The sequence below is a fragment of the Gorilla gorilla genome, chromosome 1 (genome assembly GCF_029281585.2).
Source record: "Gorilla gorilla gorilla isolate KB3781 chromosome 1, NHGRI_mGorGor1-v2.1_pri, whole genome shotgun sequence".
NCBI classification, from domain to species: Eukaryota; Metazoa; Chordata; class Mammalia; order Primates; family Hominidae; genus Gorilla; species Gorilla gorilla.
In genome coordinates, this window is record NC_073224.2 from 40,684,900 (window position 1) to 40,704,141 (window position 19,242).

At 36.6% G+C, this 19,242-nt stretch overlaps 1 protein-coding gene across 7 annotated transcripts in view; it reads left to right on the forward strand.

Annotated features, from left to right (window-relative positions):
- ZNF678 (zinc finger protein 678) overlaps window positions 1-18,847 on the forward strand; it is a 98,013-nt gene extending 79,166 nt beyond the window's left edge. For 6 of the 7 annotated variants that reach the window (XM_063708570.1, XM_031004768.3, XM_019031354.4 and 3 more), the window contains one exon: window positions 3,502-18,847. In XM_063708570.1, coding sequence (XP_063564640.1) covers window positions 3,502-4,994 — 1,493 coding nt within the window. In that variant the 3' untranslated portion in view covers window positions 4,995-18,847. Of the gene's footprint in view, window positions 1-121; window positions 243-3,501 lie in introns of all 7 variants that reach the window. The other variant, XM_055371460.2, reaches the window with a different exon arrangement.
- The last annotated feature ends 395 nt before the right edge of the window (window positions 18,848-19,242 follow it).

Consider the following 19,242-nt stretch of genomic DNA (forward strand, 5'->3'; position numbering starts at 1 on the left):
TTTATTTGTTATGGCTTTCTACATATAAGATAATGTCATCAACAAACAGCAGTATTTTTACTTCTTTCTTTTCAATTTTTATGGCTTTTAAAAAATTTTCTTGCCTAATTGTTCTGTCTAGGACTTCCAGGACTATGTTAAAATAGAAGCATTGATAATGGGCACAATATCACTTTGCATTGGTGTCTGTGCATTTGAAGGAGCAAACACCTCTACCAGTTTTTATAAACTGGTTTATACAGGTAAAGATTTTATCCTATTGGGTCCCCAGGCTGATGAGATCTTTTCTGGGTTCATAGTAGAGAGGGGATATACCTGAGTCCTAAGGTTGTTGGCAGGGTCCACAATGGGGTCTGTCTTTGGTGGGCTTATTAACAGGGGCTTGTGTGCTTGTGAATTCTGTCTTATTCCTTGGCCAACTGAGTTGTCTTCAGCACTTTGATCTATAGGGCAGACACTTGGCCTAATACCAAGTGTTTGTATGTGTGTGGCTCTCACCTAGTACTTGTGAGGTTTTTACCAAGTCACAGGTCTCTAGGTTGGCAGGACTGTCCACGTAATGTAGCTTAAAGGTCTAGAACTGAGTTATTCACCTGCTTCAGAGACCACAGTAAATGTCAAGGTCTGCAGTTCTGCATCTATGGCCATGAATGAGCATCTGACCCCAGCTCTCTGACTGGGCAGGACCTCTTCTTGACTATGGCTGGGAGGAGTTAATGACAGTTACAGTGTTACTTCAGAGTTCTAAGTGGAATCATGTTAAATGGGCCATTTCCTCATCTGTAGCCAAGACCAGCAGTCCTCAAGTTTGCCACCTGAAGGAAGACTTGCTTTCTGAAAAAGGCTTTCCTTGGTCTTGTGCTTTCAGCAGGGTATTACAACCCCCTGCCTGAATCACAAAGCAATCATAAATGTACTTTTTGTGTGACAGGGTCTTGCTGTGTTACCCAGGCTGGTCTCACACACCTGGCCTGAAGTAATCCTTCTGCCTCACCCTCTCAAATAGCTGGAATTACAAATATGAGCTATGGTGCCCGGCTCTGTCACAAAGGCACTTATGTCCATAGATGGCTGATAAATTTTTGTTGCTTTGGGAGATACACAAGAAGAGGACCTCCTGTTCCAACAACTTGCTGATTTTACTCTTCCTATATGGTTGCACTTTCCATTTAGTTTTCTCTTTGCATTTCAAATTTGTGTGGAATTTTTTAATAAACATATATATTTGGGAAACCTAGTGGGGAACGTATGTTCTTAGTAAATCTTATATGTATTCATGAGTGCTTATAAATTATATATGTTCCCAATAAATGAACACTTTTATTATTACTTGATGTTCATATTTTCTGTTGTGACAATTTTGGCTTAAAGTATACTTTGTGAAATATAACAGTTGTTGACATATAATGTACTTTTCCCAGTATAATTGTTACCTTTCCAACTGTCATTTGGTCACTATTTGCATGGAATCTTCTTTCTTCCTGCCACTTTGTCTATTATGCCAGTCGTCTAAAGTTAGTGTCTTGGAGACAAGATATAGTTTGTGGTTTTTAAAATTTTTTCCAAATCTCTTTATTCAGTCTTTTGATTGGGATGTTTTGTTGATGAATATTTGAATAGCTGTCTAAAACATAATTACTTACTATTGTCATTTATTGTTTTATTGGATTCTTGTAGCCATTGCTTCTACTCTCTTCTTCTGTGTGTGTTTATGTGTACTCTATAGGTATTTTCTTTGTGGTTACCATGAGAATCACTAAAACCCCCAAAGTTACAACATATAATAAACTGGTAATAGCTTAACTTCAGTTGCATACAGAAATTTTTTTCATTATTTTTACCCTAAACTTCATATTATTGACATCACTAATTATATATTTCATATTATAGAGACATCAACAGATGTTTATTGTTGTTCTTATGCATATTTCAAATTGTAGAGCATAAGTAAAAGTGTTTTCAGCACAATCATTCTAAAACTACAGAATTTTATTTTTGTATATGTGTACATCTTTCCCAGACAGTTATGTATTTGTATATAATTTTTTGTTTAATGACACATTTTATTTTCAATGGGCTGGAGTCCATTTTACATTTTCTATAGGACAGTTGTACTGGTGATGTAGTTTTTCTGCATTTGGTTATCTTGGAAAATCTTCATCTTCTCTTAATTGTGAAGGACAGTTTTACTGTTAATAGTATTCTTGCTTGAAAGTTTTTGTTTTTTCTTTCAATACCCTGATTATATCACTCAACTCCATTTTGCCCTGCAAGGTTTCTGTTGATAAATTCACAGGTAATCCCATAGGAGAATGCTTATAAATGACACATCACTTTTCTGTTGCTGCTTTCAACATCTTATTCCTCTCTGTGATTTCAAAATCTTGCTTATAATGTGTCTTGTTATGGTTCTTTTTGTGTTTATTCTTGATTTTGTTTTACATCTTATGTATAAACATTTCTGTTATTTTCTTGTATTCTTCAGTCCCACACTTTGTTTCTTGTTATATATTTTATTATTTTGTTGATACTCACATTTCCTGATTTTATTTAGTTGTCTTCATTCCCATTTCACTTATTGAGCATCATTCAGATGAGTCATTTGAATTTTTTAGATAATTTATACATATTTATTTTCTTAGAATTAATTATTTATTTTGTTTCCTTGATTGGACCATGTTACCCTGATAACTTTGCATATGTTGTAATCTTTGGTTCATATTTGGGCATTAATAAAATGCCACCTGTCACACTCTTTATAAGTGGCTTTGTCCTGGAGGAGGCTAATAGCTATTTGCCAGGATGGAGATTCTTATAGCCTCTCAAACCTCTTCTTATGATCTGTCTTCTCTGGAATTGTGTGTTTACTGTTCAGCTAAAGAGATTTGTTCATATTTCTTTGTAAAAACCTGTAATCATGTGCTACACCTGATGTCTGTCTGTGGCACTGTGATCTCTCTGCTGCAGTAGCAATTATTTACCTTTTTCTTAGCAGACCAAAGCTGTCATTCAAAGCATACCACCATTTCTTTCAGCAGTCTTTGTTGTGGGAAACAGAAACCAGTCTTTGGAAAGCCCCTAAAAGCCAGAAGTATGGGCACATGTGCAATGTATTGTTTTTTTGTTTTTGTTTTTTTGTTCTTTGCTTTGAGGGAGAAGCCAGGAGTTTGAAGTTTACTCTTAAAGGCACCATGCTGTATTGGGGTGGAAGAAAGGCTGTATGTATAAATGTAACAAACTTTACTTTCTATTCTTCATGGATTTTGCAATTATGCTCACCTAGGGTGTTGCAAACTCTTAACTAGATTTTATCGTTTTCAAAAAGGCATTTTGGTCAGTATATTTTTGTTAAGTTTATATGTTCAAAAAGGAATCATGGCCTGTGATATTTTATTATGCCATCTTGTTAATGTCTCTGATATAATTATATTTATTAGATTTGTAAAGTATATTTACTGGAGATTAGTAAGCAGAATAACTTTTTATTTTTATTTCTTTCAGCTATTTTATGTTATTCCATTCAAGACCTTTTGCCAGAGCAGGACATGAAAGATTTATGCCAAAAAGTGACACTGACAAGACATAGAAGCTGGGGCCTTGACAATTTGCACTTAGTGAAAGACTGGAGAACTGTGAATGAAGGTAAGGGGCAGAAAGAATATTGCAATAGACTTACTCAATGTTCATCAACTAAAAGCAAAATCTTTCAATGTATTGAATGTGGCAGAAATTTTAGCCGGAGGTCAATCCTTACTGAACATAAGAGAATTCATACTGGAGAGAAGCCATACAAATGTGAAGAATGTGGCAAAGTTTTCAATCGATGTTCAAACCTAACGAAACATAAAAGAATTCATACTGGAGAGAAACCCTACAAATGTGACGAATGTGGCAAAGTTTTTAATTGGTGGTCACAACTAACTAACCATAAGAAAATTCATACTGGAGAGAAACCCTACAAATGTGATGAATGTGACAAAGTTTTTAATTGGTGGTCACAACTAACTAGCCATAAGAAAATTCATAGTGGAGAGAAAGCATACCCATGTGAAGAATGTGGCAAAGCCTTTACCCAGTTCTCAAACCTTACACAACATAAGAGAATTCATACTGGAGAGAAACCCTACAAATGCAAAGAATGTTGCAAAGCCTTTAACAAGTTCTCAAACCTTACTCAACATAAGAGAATTCATACCGGAGAGAAACCCTACAAGTGTGAAGAATGTGGCAACGTTTTTAATGAGTGCTCACACCTAACTAGACATAGGAGAATTCATACTGGAGAGAAACCCTACAAATGTGAAGAATGTGGCAAAGCCTTTACACAGTTTGCAAGCCTTACTCGTCATAAAAGAATTCATACTGGAGAAAAACCCTACCAATGTGAAGAATGTGGCAAAACTTTTAATCGGTGTTCACACCTAAGTAGCCATAAGAGAATTCATACTGGAGAGAAACCCTACAAATGTGAAGAATGTGGCAGAACCTTTACTCAATTCTCAAACCTCACTCAGCATAAAAGAATTCATACTGGAGAGAAACCCTACAAATGCAAAGAATGTGGCAAAGCATTTAACAAGTTCTCAAGCCTTACTCAACATAGGAGAATTCATACTGGAGTGAAACCCTACAAATGTGAAGAATGTGGGAAAGTTTTTAAACAGTGCTCTCACCTAACTAGCCATAAGAGAATTCATACTGGAGAGAAACCCTACAAATGTAAAGAATGTGGCAAAGCTTTTTACCAATCCTCAATCCTTAGTAACCATAAGAGAATTCATACTGAAGAGAAACCCTACAAATGTGAAGAATGTGGCAAAGCCTTTAACCAGTTCTCAAGCCTTACTCGTCATAAAAGAATTCATACTGGAGAGAAACGCTACAAATGTAAAGAATGTGGAAAAGGTTTTTACCAATCCTCAATCCATAGTAAGTATAAGAGAATTTATACTGGAGAGGAACCTGACAAATGTAAAAAATGTGGCAGTCTTTAAAAACTGCTTCATTATACATGGCTTCACTAATTTCATACTGAATAAAAGTGGTATGAGCATAATGGCTGTTTAAGGATGTTTCACAAAATGTAAGCTTCAGAGTGCACAACACTATACTGAATGAAATTTATAAATATAAAAGATTACAATATCTTTATTTCAAAGATCTTCCTGTAAACAGAATCTGTACTAGAGGAAAAACCCTTAAACAATTATTCAGACTTTATTCAACTTTAGAGGATTTTATGGGGGCAAAAAACCTCCTACAAATGTGGAAAAACATTTTTTCAAGATATATACCTTAGAAAACACCCGAGTTTATAGTATAGTAGAATATATTTTACAGATACAGTGAATACAAACAAATGTCCAAAATTAAGTCTAAATAAAACATTACATAATTTACTGTAGAAAGTACTAAGGCACTAACAGTTTCAGATGTTACTTTAAAGCAGTGTTGATTGTCGAGAATAATTCAAAGTTAAAATAGATAATTTAGTTGTATGTAAATTTAAATGAATCAAGAGATGATGTCTTTTTGAAGCACAGTTACATTCACGTTATACTTTTTTGCATTAAAAGTTTTTATATTTTTGATTATATATTTTAATATTGATGTAATTCATATCTCAAATAACTTGATTTTTATTATATTTATTGTTTATGTTAAAGTATGTGGTCAGTTGTTGCTGCATAAGAGCTATGAGAAGTTCTTCTATATTAGATGACCATCATTTATATGCTTTTTCATGAATGATTAAGGGCGCTGAAATGTAACATTTATAAGGAAAATCTAAGTAGAAATGCTTTTTGTTGATGTGTAACAGTGTTTTAAGTAACACATTAGGTATTCAGAGAAGTATTTTGCATTATAGTAATAGGGAAACATTTTGAATTTTAGTAATAAATTGTTTTATGAGTTGCACATTAAGGTAATACAGTAGCTTTTGAAGTGTTATTTTTAGAATGCAATTTCTTTTCATAAAACAAAATGATTTTTAATGTGTTAAGAATATTTTGCATTGAATGAAGTATATCTTGCCACAATAATTAACCTATACCACCTTACCCAAAGTTGTAGGTAACACATAGTAACAATACACTGCTGGGTAACAGTGAAAGGACACCCCTAGTAATCTCTTTTCCCAGTGGCTTTTAATTTCAAACAACTTGGGGAGGTTTTTTTTTATATGATATGCTTTGGTTTTTTTGTGCCTTACCTCATGTTGAAATGTGTTCCCCCATGTTGGAGGCAGGGTCTAGTGGAAGGTGTTTAGGTCATGGGTGTAGATTACTCATGAATGGATTGGTGTTCTTACCACTGCAGTTAGTGTGTTCTCTGTTAGTTCATGTGAAAGCTGGTTGTTAAAAACAAAAACAAACAAAAAAAAACTGATATTCCTCTTGCTTTGTCTTTTGCCATGATACCCCTTTGCCTTTTATCATGCATAAAAGCTTCCTGAGGCCTCATCAGAAGTTAAGCAGATGTTGATGTCATGCTTGTATAGCCAACAGAACTGAGGCTAATAAACCTCTTTTCTGTATTAATTTGCCAGTGTTAAGTATTCCCTTCTAGCAGCACAAAATGGACTAACATCCCATAGGTTATATTTTTATTTTTTTCTTTTGTAAATACTGGACAATGATAGTCTTATATATAATCTTCAGTATAACCATTATAATTGCCCACTATAAAGGAGTATAATGAAAAGCCATGTATTTTGAATCCTGAATGACTATTTACAAAATGTCATACTACGTTTTTCTTTGAGCCTGTGACCCCTCTGGCCTGTAAAAACACATACATACATTTAGTTTTGATTAACATGGAGTTAATTTTATAAGTCTGTCACTCTAAACGTAAGTGTTAGCTTTAAGAGAATTACGGAGCATGTAATTGTGTTTGAGTGTAGGTGTGTACTTTTTTTGAGAAGAAAACAAAAATATTGGAAGAAAATATAATTTAAAAAGTATTGGTAATTTGCTAGCAAACTAGGAATCTCAAAGATTCTGAAAGTAAATATTTATTCTCTGCTTTGTATTGAATTTACTTCTGTAAAATCTTATGGCTGCTGGCTCAGAATCTTCTCATGCAAATCCTGTTTTTTTCTTGTCTGTTGATCATACTAAACCTAATGTATAGTTTTCTCATTCCAAAGTTCATGAAATTTTCTCTATATTCCTGAGAAATTCTAAGAATAACTTTCATAGAATGTATTAATGTTCACAAGATAATTTTAAGATGTAATTCTACAATGTGTGTGTTGCTACATTTTATTTAATTAGTACATTTTATTTTTGTATTTCAATTGGAGAACCCTATTTTGGCCAATTTTTACTTGGTTTTTGTTTCCATTTTAATATTTTACATAATTGAATTTTTTTCACTTTATTGAGCCAATTTGTTTAGATGTACACTGGGAAGGCTTCATAATTCACAAAGTTGTTTTGACATATAAATGAGGTGAACAAACACAGGAAAGTGCTAGGTTTCCTGGGGGTATAATAGATGCTCTATAATTAGCAGTAAATATTCTTGTTTAAGTCACTTTTTGGCTACAAGTAAGAGATTAGAAATATTCAGCATAAAGAGATGGCATTAACTCTGCATGTAAAGAAAACACATGTATACCCAGGCTGTACAACTGCCTCTGAAATTAAGAGGAATTGTGTTTATTTCATAGTTATCTCTGGTACTTCACTGTTATTTTATTTTCACCCCCAACTGTGCGTCAGTCATAGCCCTTTCCCTTCTTTGCTTATTATGGCTACAGATTTCTCACTGTTCTCTGCAGCCCATGTAATTTCATACAGTATTTTGTAGGTTGTGATAAGGAATTTGAAATTTTTAATATAGTGAAAAATTGGATTTAACTGGAGAGTTTGAGGACATTTTTAAGTTATAAATGCACCATTTGAATCATTTAATTGGCATAATTGGGATGTACTCTACACAGTTTATAGGATTAAATTACTGAGTTAGTAATGTTTGTATGAAAGAAATGTTATTAGATTCTACCACAAAATATAGTAAACATGAAATCAGTTAGAATAGGTAAAGCATTAATAATGGTAGGCTATATATCATAATCACTATATAAAGAAACATCAGAATTTGGAAACCCATTAAGTAAAAATATATCTTAGAAATCTTAAGGACACTTAATGGCAAGCAAAAAAGTTTAAATTTAGTTTTTTATAAATTACATATAGCACAATTTATGTGTACATGTAGAATCTTTTAGTTTTTAGTGTTTATGTAATATATTAGACAATAATAAACATTTACATTTATGTTTACATTTATATTTAATTTTTCGAATTTAATTTAAATTTCTAAATGTTTCTGTGGATTTAAATTTTGGAATAATCTTTTCTTCCCCATTGATACTGGAATCTTGGGAAGTTTCTTACTCATATCACAATATGTTTTATTTAAATGGGTGCAGCTTACATTGCAGAGTTTATATAAATAATCACATAACAAGCCAATTCCTTAGTCATTTTCTGTATTAAAAAACTCAGAGATCTAGAGAGCTTTTGGATTGAAATATTTCCTTGGTGATTTTGGATGCAAACCTGATTTCTGTGTTCACACCATGGCCAGAGATGGGACTGTTAGCACCACCTGCTTCTTTAATGTCATCCATATGATCAGCATCAGCACCAGAAACTCCAGGTGTCCCAAACTTAAAGTGAAAGCCATAGAGTCCTTTGGTGACTCCCATGTTCTGTGCTGGTTCTAGAACATGCTGGTAAATATCAGAGTTTCTATGCTTATGGCTGATAAGTAGACATTTTTAAAAATCATAAAAACTGTATTTTCTATATAGTTCAGCTAAGTTTATGAAAAAGATGCAGACTCAGTATTTGGAGCATTGCTATCGCTCCATGATATGTTTAAAAATTATTTTTAAATTGACAAACTTATATCTACATATATATATATCTTGTAACACATGATGTTTGAAATGCTTAATTCTAGCCAATTAAAAATGCTTTACCTCAATAGTTATTTTTATTGTGAGAACGGTCAACATTGTCTTGGCACTTTAAAAAAAAAAAACAATATATTCTCAATAACTGTATTCACTCTGCACTACAATAGGTCTCTTGAACTAATTCCTCCTAGCTAACAGTCATTGTTTATCATTTAACAGATAATTCTCTAAGCCCCCTTCTCCTAAAACTTCAGCATCTCTTAACCTTCTTTCTAGTCTCTACTTTTATGAGATCAACTTGTTTAGATTCCACGTGAGTGAGACCATGAGGTATTCATCTTTCTGTGTTCTGCTCCATTGGTCTATTTATCTGTTTTTAATGCCAGTATTGGACTGTTTCAGTTACTGTAGCTTTGCAGTATATTTGACTGTCAAGTAGTGCAATGCTTCCAGCTTTCAGAGCCTTTTGCTATGCTATATGAATTTTTGTTTTTTTGTTTTTGTGAAAAATTTTATTGATATTTTGATAGACATGTTAAATATATACATCATTTTGTGTAACATAGACTTTTTAGCAATATTAATTTCACCAATTTATGAATAAGGGATAACTTTTCATTTATTTATGTTTAATTTTATACCTCAGTTTTCTTTAGCTTTTAATGTAGAGATCTTTAACATTTTTGAATAATTTTATTTGGAAGTAAACTTTTTGTAACTATTGCAGGTGTCAATTGTTTTCTTTATTTCTTTTTCAGATAGTTTGTTGTTAGTGTATAGAAATGCTACTGACCCTTATATCTTGATTTTGTATCCTGCAACTTTAGTGAATTTATTCTAAGTATTTTTAAAGTTTTCTATTTATGACTGTGATATCTGCAAACAGGGACAATTATTTTCTTTCTTTCCAATTTGGTTGTCTTTGGTTTTGTTTTCTAATTGCTCTGGCCTGGAAATTCAGTAGCATGTTAAATAAGAGTGATGAAGTTAGATATCTTTGCCTTACTATAACTCTTAGAAAAAAGGCTTACAACTTTTGAAGGTTTAGCATGATGTCAGATGTCCATTTGTCATATATGGCCTTTATTGGCTTGAGGTATGTATGTTCTATATGTAATTTGTTTTGAGATTTTGTCATAATGTTGAATTTTCTAAAATTCTTTTTCTGCATTCACTTAAAAGTTATAATTGGTTCTGAGATCCTTCATCTTTCTCAGAATCTAGGAGGATGCATCTATACCTAGAGGAGGACACAAAGGCATCATATGTTACATTCTCGTGACATATAATGTCTACTGCTTATAATGTCTACTGCTTATAATGTCTACTGTGAGTTTCTGACTCCCCAAATGAAATTGAGGTCCAGAAACTTTCAACTGCTTTGTTCGTTGAATAATGCCAAGTGTCTGGAAATGTGACTATTCAGATTAAATGCTTAATGTGTGTGTGTTGACTAAATAAATCTCAACCAGAACCTTCTCAGGTATTTTGTTGAACGTGGTGGGACCTTTGTTTTTTGTTGTTGTTTTGTTTTTTTTTGTTGTTGTTGTTGTTGTTTTTTACCAGCAGGGGATCCCTGTTTTGTCTATGTCAAGAACAAAGACCAGGCAAAAGAAATGTCAAACCGCATTTACAAATGCAAAAATGGACTTGCTTTTGATATGCTTTTCCCAACAAGGGACATGAGTCATTGGGGCATGTTACAGAGAGTTTCAGTAAAATTCAGAAAAAAATAATAAATATGAACAGCCACAGCATGCCCAGAAGCCTTTTTATGGAGCCAGGCATGGTTGACCTGCTTTCCATGTCTGAAAACATTAGTCCCTACAAGAACCCTATGAGGTTTATCTTCTTTTCACCCATTTTCAGAGAAGAAAAGTTCAGCTCAGAGAGCTGCAGGAACATTGGGGACATCTCCAAGTCACAGCCAATAGGTGGCAGTCATCAGTGTGTCTTGGAAGGGACAAACATTGAGCTTCTGAACAGCTACTCCAGGAACTATGGTGCTGTGGTGAAGTCCTGGTTAGGAGCCTAGGAAAATGGTGAAGGAAAAGATGGTCCCAGCCTGCAAAGCTGAAGTCAGGAACTCCACCAGGATCTCCCTTCTCCCTAGCCTGGTGGTCCACATCATGCAGATTTACTCTAGATTCAGCTTAGACTCATTTTTATACTACTCAGGGGACAAGGAGGGAACTACAGTCAGTAATAGCAGCATGAGCCTCAGGTGCTTTGGGGATTGAAATTCAGACCAGGAAATTCCAATATATCAGTGCATGTGGAGGACATGAGTATTTAAGGAGAAGGTTCTAGGCTTCCAAAGTAAAATTGGATGTGGAGGTTGGGGATTGATTCAAACATTAATACTTTCAAGCGTTTCTATGGTATTTGTCAGCTGTGGAGCAACAGCACACATCTGTATTAATAGCCTGTGTTAAGAGATTACTGTGAATCCTGAAAAACATCCTCATTGTAGAGATGAGAAAACACAGGCTTTTGCACATCAAATGTCTCCTTAAAGCATGTGGTTCAGAATTGAGAACGCGCAGAGTGAGAGTGGTATGAATTTTCCTGTAAGCTACCTGAAGTTCTGTTTGCTGTCATGTGGAGGAAAAGAGCCTTGGAGAAGTTTTATTTTTTTCTTTGTTTGGAAAGAATACACAGAGCAAGATGATTTACAATAACCCTTTTGACCTAATGCACATACTTGTTTTCTTTAACATTAAGGGGAGTCTTAAGAAACAGCTATAGCAGTTTCTCACCTGGCAAAGACAAATGCTGGGAAACTGCAGGGCCAAGGATGTGAGCAGATGACGCAGGGAAGAGAAACCCCAAATAAGTATTAAATGACTGAAAGGTGACTCAAACTTATATGTTAAACAACTGGAAATGCAAGGAATTACATGAATTTCTTTGTCAGACAGACACCAGATTGGCAAAAAATTAAGTCTCAACATTCAAGGGAGGCTGGATGTAGGGAACCAGCGATATTGAGAGACTGCTGGGGACACTATACTTGCCACAGCCCTTTTGGAAAGTAATCTGGCTGTACCTATTAAAGTTTTACCCATGCATATTTTTTCACCAAGTTACCCCTTTCTGCAGGTGATTACTATATATTATGGGCTGAATTGCATTTTCTCCCAAAAATGTATGTGTTCACATGTTTTAATAGCCAGTGCCTCAGAATGGGAATATATTTGGACATATGATTTTTATAGAGGTAATTAAGGTTAAGTGAGTTTATTGGAGTGAGCCCTAATCCAATATGACTGGGGTCTTTATAAGAAGTGATGGTAAAGATACAGAAACAGAAGATCCTGTGAACACAGCAATGGAAGACAGCCATCTACTAGTCAAGGAAAATGGCCTCAGAAAAAACACCCCAGCCATAGCTTGATGTCAGGTTCCTAGCCTCCAGAATTGTGAGAAAAAATATCTGTTATTAAAGCCTTGAGTTTGTGCTGCTGTATTATGACAGCGTAGCAAACTGTTATAGTTTGTTAAGACACATACAATATGTTTCCTGCAGCACGACTGAAGTGGAAATAAAATGTCTTCATGCCAGTTTCCACCAGCATTGAAAGGCTGAACCACTGTGGGAAAGAGCTTTGATTATGAAATAACATAAAGACGTGATATCAAGACATGTAAGGGCAGAGCTCCTGCCCTGATGGGACTATAGGCACGAGTTCTCTGAGGTGACACATTGCAGAGAAATGCATAGGATACCTTAACCTTTTTGGGTTAACCCCCGGCTCCCCTTTTGTAAACACTTCCCTCATAAAAATACTGGTGTGTAAGGTATGGAGAAGGAGCTGTCTGCTATAAGAAATACCTGGGTGCAGTTATTTAATAAAAACAGCAACATGCAAAGATACTCATGGCCTAGTGTGAAGTAAAAGCAACAGAAAAATGTCTTTTCTGATATTCCTACAAGTATGTGAACAGGGATTTGCGCCTAACCATTTGCCATTTAGGACTCATGAAAGCCAGACTCCTTTGGGAAAGAATGGTGAGTTACCCTAGTGGAAAAGCCCTAGGACAGATCCCAGGGTGTCTACATATTCAGGTGTTGGTGCTGGGCCGACTTTTGTCTCCTCTGATCCCTGTCTGCAAAGACCTCTCTGTGCCCACTCCCACCCAAGCCCAGTGCTAGATATGCTCGGTGGCATGGTATACCTGCCCTTCATCCAAAGAGATGGAGTAGTTGGACCCATCAAACAGCTTTTTATTGATCTCCTGCATGGAGCTCTGCAAAGAGAGTGCCTTGCAGCTAGGCCAAGAGGCATCAGTGGTTGCCTGGTTGTCATCACGGGGACACTTCCATTAAAAGTTCTCCAAAGGTTGAGTCTTCATTGAGCCATGATTATACCACTGCACTTCAGCCTGTGAGACAAAAGTGAGACCCTATTTAAAAAAAATAATTATCCCTATATCAGGCATAAAAGAGAATTCCCATAGACCTTCAGCCAGGGAGGAAACCAGATCACGGTTTGAAGTCTTGGGGTTCACATCCAAGAAGACAAAATTGTTTTTCAACACTCACCTCCCTGTCCTGTCATGCCCTGTGGTATGAACCTGACCATCTCACTAAGGCTTCCGACACTTGATAATCTGCTTGTGTCCAGAAATAGCCTCCTCAGCACTTGCTTTCCCCAACACACGGTGTCAGAAAGACATGTGAGCCTTATTTAATAGGATCACAGATGAGGCCTCACCTGCATGGGCCTCTCCTGAGATGCCCTGTGTTACCTTTGCATGCCCCTGCCAAATGGCCAGAGGCATCAGTGGTGAGAGTTGAGCCAATGCCTGCATTGTTGGAAAGCATTCTCACGTCAGGCCTTACTAAATCAAGAGCCTTGGAAAAGTCAGGATATAGCAAAAGAACATCTTGCTCTCTTGAGCATTTCCTACTGAGTAAGTTGACTACTGGGGCTGTCTCTAGAATGTAGGTGCCTGGTTACCAGGGTTCTAAATTATCTTGGGGTCTGTCACCGAGAAAGTAAGGTCACTTCAGGGTTCTATCCCCAGGACCCTTTCCTTCCATAAGACCTACCCAAAGGCCCTGCTGGGCTACTGAATTCTCACGCTCCCCACCATGTCAACTCCTTGCCTATACACAGTTATGCAAGCACAGCCTCTCTCAGTCCCCTACGGAGACTGGACGCAGTCAGGGCCCCAGGTTTGTGGTGACACAGCTGGATCAGAACTACTTTTTTCTAACCAGTTCTGTGACCCTAGAAGTCATTGTGTATTTTGGTGCCTACCCAGCCTCCTAACCTACCCAATGGGGATTATACTAGCATCTTCCTAGAAAATTCTTCAGGTACAAATGAGACAAAACTCATGGCATAGTGTCACATGAAGATAAAGCACAAACTTAGAGATGAAAGAATTACAAGAAGTGGTGGGAGGTAGCATGGACTACAGCTCAAACAGGCCTGGGCCCAGCAGTGTGGTTTTGGAAAGTCACTTCTCTGGGCCTCATTTTTCATTTTGAATTAGAGGTTAAAATCCAAATATTGCCATCTTCCAGCTAATTACACATTCCAGTGACTTTCCATTATATGTAAAATCAGACCCTTGTGCTGCATATCAGGTGGTGTGCAGCATCCACAAAAACTCAGAGCAGTATGGGGCTAATGACTCACTTCTGACCAACAGAATTCAACAAAGACAATGGGATATCACTTATATTTCACCTCAGGCTGGAGATCAGCGTCTGGCATAATTGGGCTTTGGCAAGGGCTCTCAGGTTGTAGGCCGGAGGCTTAAGGTTGTACACTTACCTGGCAAAGAGAGTAAGAGCTTTTTAAGAACTATTTCATAAAGCCAGTAAATCCAATTATGAGGGCTTCAGCCTTAGAATATAATTGCTTTCCATTTCCTCAGCTTTAAGATGTCAAAATATGAATTAGACAATTATGTCATGACTAAGCCTGAGCATATTTTATGTATGTAAAGCTATTAATATTTTTTGTGAACTACAACATATCTTTTGCCAATTTTTCTATTTTGTGGATTATCTTTTTCTAGTCAATAATCTTGTGATTATTATTTAATCCAGGGTCCCATTATCCTCTAGGCAACCGCTCTCTCCTGGGAGGGTGTGCCTGGTCATGTTTGCCTCACCTTTTGTAGCTACCCTATCCTGTATGCCGTTTGGCTGTGGTTTTCTTCTTCAATCCAATCCTATCTACATTTCATGTTTTAATGATTTTTCCTGACTTCTAGTTTAGTGAGGATACATCTTAATTTTCAGAGTGAGTTATTCTTTCTAAGAATTTGTGGTAAAGAAAGGTTGCCACAGATGACCTGTCAGCCATCTTAAATCAAAAGATCAGAAGTTATCTGACGTATATTGCATTATTTAGTCTGATACTTCTGAAATGGTAAATGCTTCTCTTTGGCAAGAGAGAACACAGGAATATTGGAGGATTTGCCTCATTAATGTATACTCATCTTGGCATAATTGTGCTAGACTGATTATTAAGCTAAAGAGGGTAAACAAAAAAGGGAGCCCAAATGGGTAAAAAATCTACCTTCAAATTTATCACTGACAGTATTATCTAATGGAATTTTACGAAAGGCCCCATCCTGGCTTTTGAGCTGCATTAATCTATTGTGTCTGGATACTATTTACATATTCATATGAGTCATTTTTTAGGTTGTGAAACTTCTATAGTCACCGTTCACTAATGAGTCCTCTGGGAACTAAACTGTTTTTTAACAAGCTTAACTGTGGTAACTGGAATCAAACAGGCCATAAATTACACAGGGTAGCCTTGGCTTGTGGCTTAGGGGAAATATTTTTCTAAGTTTCTTATGCTCAGTGACAGATATGTGCCCTTGCAGCTTCTCCTTGGGTAGGCCTTGCTGCAGTTCGACAGGGAATATCCTGCTCATGAACTGTGGGGTTGAAAAGCATCCCTTCCCTCACTGTAAAGGGTACACGCTCTCTCCTTTTTCTTTTCTTTTCTTTCTTGCTTTTTTTTTTTTTTTTTTTTTTTTTTGAGGTGGAGTTTTGCTCTTTTTGCCCGGGCTGGAGTGCAATGGCAGGATCTTGGCTCACTCCAACCTCCGCCTCCCGGGTTCAAGCAAATCTCCTCCCTCAGCATCCCAAGTAGCTGGGATTACGGGCATGCGCCACCACAGCCGGCTAATTTTTTGTATCTTTAGTAGAGATGGGGTTTCACCATATTGGTCAGCTGGTCTTGAACTCCAGACCTCAGATGATTCACCCACCTCGGCCTCCCAAAGTGCTGGGATTACAGGCGTGAGCTACCGCACCCGGCCTCTCCTCTTTTTTTTTTTAAACAGAAACTCATTTCCTCACTCAGTCTGGGGTGCAGTGGAGTGCTTTTGGCTCACTGCAGCCTCGACCTCCTGGGGTCAAGCGATCCTCCTTCCTCAGCCCCCCAAGTAGCTGGGACTACAGGTGCACGCCAGCACACCTAGCTAATTTTTTGTAGAGACAGGGTTTTGCCATGTTGCCCAGGCTGGTCTCAAATTCCTGACCTCAAGCAATCCGCCCGCCTTGGCCTCTCAAAGTGCTAGGATTTCAGACATGAGACACCACACCCCACTGAGAACAGAAAAAGATAAAAAAGGTCTACTCTATATCTCAGTCAATGTGTTATTTGATTCTGAGATAATAGCTACTGGGCCTTGCTCTTTCCCCCTGCTGATATATAAATACCTTGGAAAAACTTGGTTCACAGGCTACAGATGAGCCACTACAATTAAAAGTAGAACTGGCATCTACAATTTTGCTGAGAAGACGAGATTGGTGACCCCAGCTTCCATTAATCTCCTCTCCAGGAATTTTCTCCTGGGAATGTTGATAGCTGTTTTCTCACATAATTAGATAAAGAAAGTAAGCAAGATCAAATATTTCTCAGAACGATGACTTTATCAGTTCTTGTTTGAGGGATACTTTAATAACTTGCAGCAGAAAATATAAGTTAATTGTATTTAATGTAGTCAGAGAAGTTTACTGTCAATTATTTTGGGAAATAAATATACCCCGAACTTATTTATCAGGCTCCTAATGGATCAGAGAATTTTATGTCTTCAATAATGTGATGAAACATATGAACACATTAACCATGAAATTATAGGGAAGAAAAAAGGATATCTAATTTATTGAGAAAAGCTAAGGTATTCAGATTCAAATGGGTGTATTTTTCTTTATCCCACTGCCCTGAGTTTGTTGAGAATACAGATTTATGGAACATTTAGATATTTTATGGAAATGAAGTCACAGTATCAGAAGAAACTCCCAATTTATTTTTTAAAGTTTCTGTTGCAGCTCTTGAAATGGAAACCTCAGGAGATTCAGAACACCAAACAGTAGCTCTAACAATGTAGATATTTGAGTAAAAGTGTTTTGTGTCCCCCAGGAAGAAGTCATATCCCTGAAGTTTTGGGACAATAATATACCTACTAGACTAAATTGTGACTATGTCCATAGGTTTCATAATAGTTTAGCCTGTTGATACTAGTTCTATAATTAGCGATTTAATTTCTATAATTAAACATAATTCAACCAAGTTGAATTAAAACTAGTATCAGGCTCATAAAGGTTCTGCAGATATTACATTTATTAAAATGTGTTTTGATCTGCTTTGGTATTGGAGCTAAAAAAATCCATAATTCTGGCTAGCAAGCAGATTCTCAGTAAAATTTATAACAGTCCACACACATATATGGTCCATCATTGTAAACCTAAAATGCCAAGCTGGATAGAGTGTCTTCAGATGTTTTCTGATTCATGGCTGGTCTCTTGTGTTCAAATACATTCATGGTTTTGGCAGGAGAACCTTTATTCTGAGTTGGGCATGAGTATATGAACCTGTGGCTTATGTAAGCCACTGGGGTGTACAGGTGGTCACATTTGGCATCACACACTTGACTGTGTTCACAGTTTTAAAAATATGTTTAAAATATAATTTGAATTTTTAATCTACTTTGAGTTAAATTTTTTATATGATGAAAGGTAAGGATCTATTTGTATTCTTCTGCATATTGCCAGCCAGTTATGCCAACACCATTTATTGAATAGGAAGTCGTTTCTTCATTGCTTGTTTTTGTCAGCCTTAAAGATCAGATGGTTGTAGGTGTATGGCCTTATTTCCAAGTTTCCTATTCTGTTCTATTATGTGGATTAAAGATTTAAATGTAAGATTGCAAAATATAAAAATCCTGAAAGCAAACCTAGAATTTACCCTCCTCAACATCGACTTTGGCAAGGAATTTAAGACCAAGCCCCCAAAAGCAATTGCAACAAAACCACAAGTTAACAAATGGGACCTAATTAAACTAAAGATTTTCTGCAAAGTGGAAAAAAAAAAAACAACCAACAGAGTAAACAAACAACCTACACAATGGGAAAAAAATATTCACAAACTGCATCCAACAAAGGTCTAATACCCTGAATCTGTAAGAAACTTAAGTCAACAAGTAGAGAATGAATAGTGCCATACAAAAGTGAGCAAAAGACATGAACAGACACTTTTCAAAGTAAGACATACAAGTGGCCAATGAACATATCAAAAAATACTCATCACAAATCACCAGAGAAATGCAAATTAAAACCACAATGAAATACCATCTCCCCACGCCTGTAATCCCAGCACTTTGGGCGGCCAAGGTGGGTGGATCACGAGGTCAGGAGATCGAGACCATCCTGGCTAACAAGGTGAAACCCCGTCTCTACTAAAAAATATATATATATCTAAAAAAAAATTAGCCAGGTGCGGTGGCGTGCGCCTGTAGTCCCAGCTACTCAGGAGGCTGAGGCAGGAGAATGGCAGGACACGGGAGGCGGAGCTTGCAGTGAGCCGAAATCGTGCCACTGCGCGCCAGCCTGGGAGACAGAGCGAGACCGTCTCAAAAAAAAAGAAAAAGAAATACCATCTCCCGCTGGTCAGAATAGCTATTATCAAAAATACAACACATGCTATCAAGGCTGCAGATAAAAAAAACCCATACCCCATTGGTGGGAATGTAAATTAGTTCAGCCACTGTGGAAAGCAGTTTGGAGATTTCTCAAAGAACTTGAAACAGAGTTACCATTTGACCCAGCAATTCCATAACTGGGTATATCCCAAAATGAAAATAAATTATTATACCAATAACACACATGCACTCATGTACTCATCACTGCAGTACTCACAGTAGCAGAGAAGTGGAATCAACCTAGGTGCCCGACAGTGCTGGATTGTATTAAGAAAACGTACATTTACACCATGGAATACTATGAAGCTGTAAAAAAATAAAATCATGTTCTCAGCAGCAACATAGGT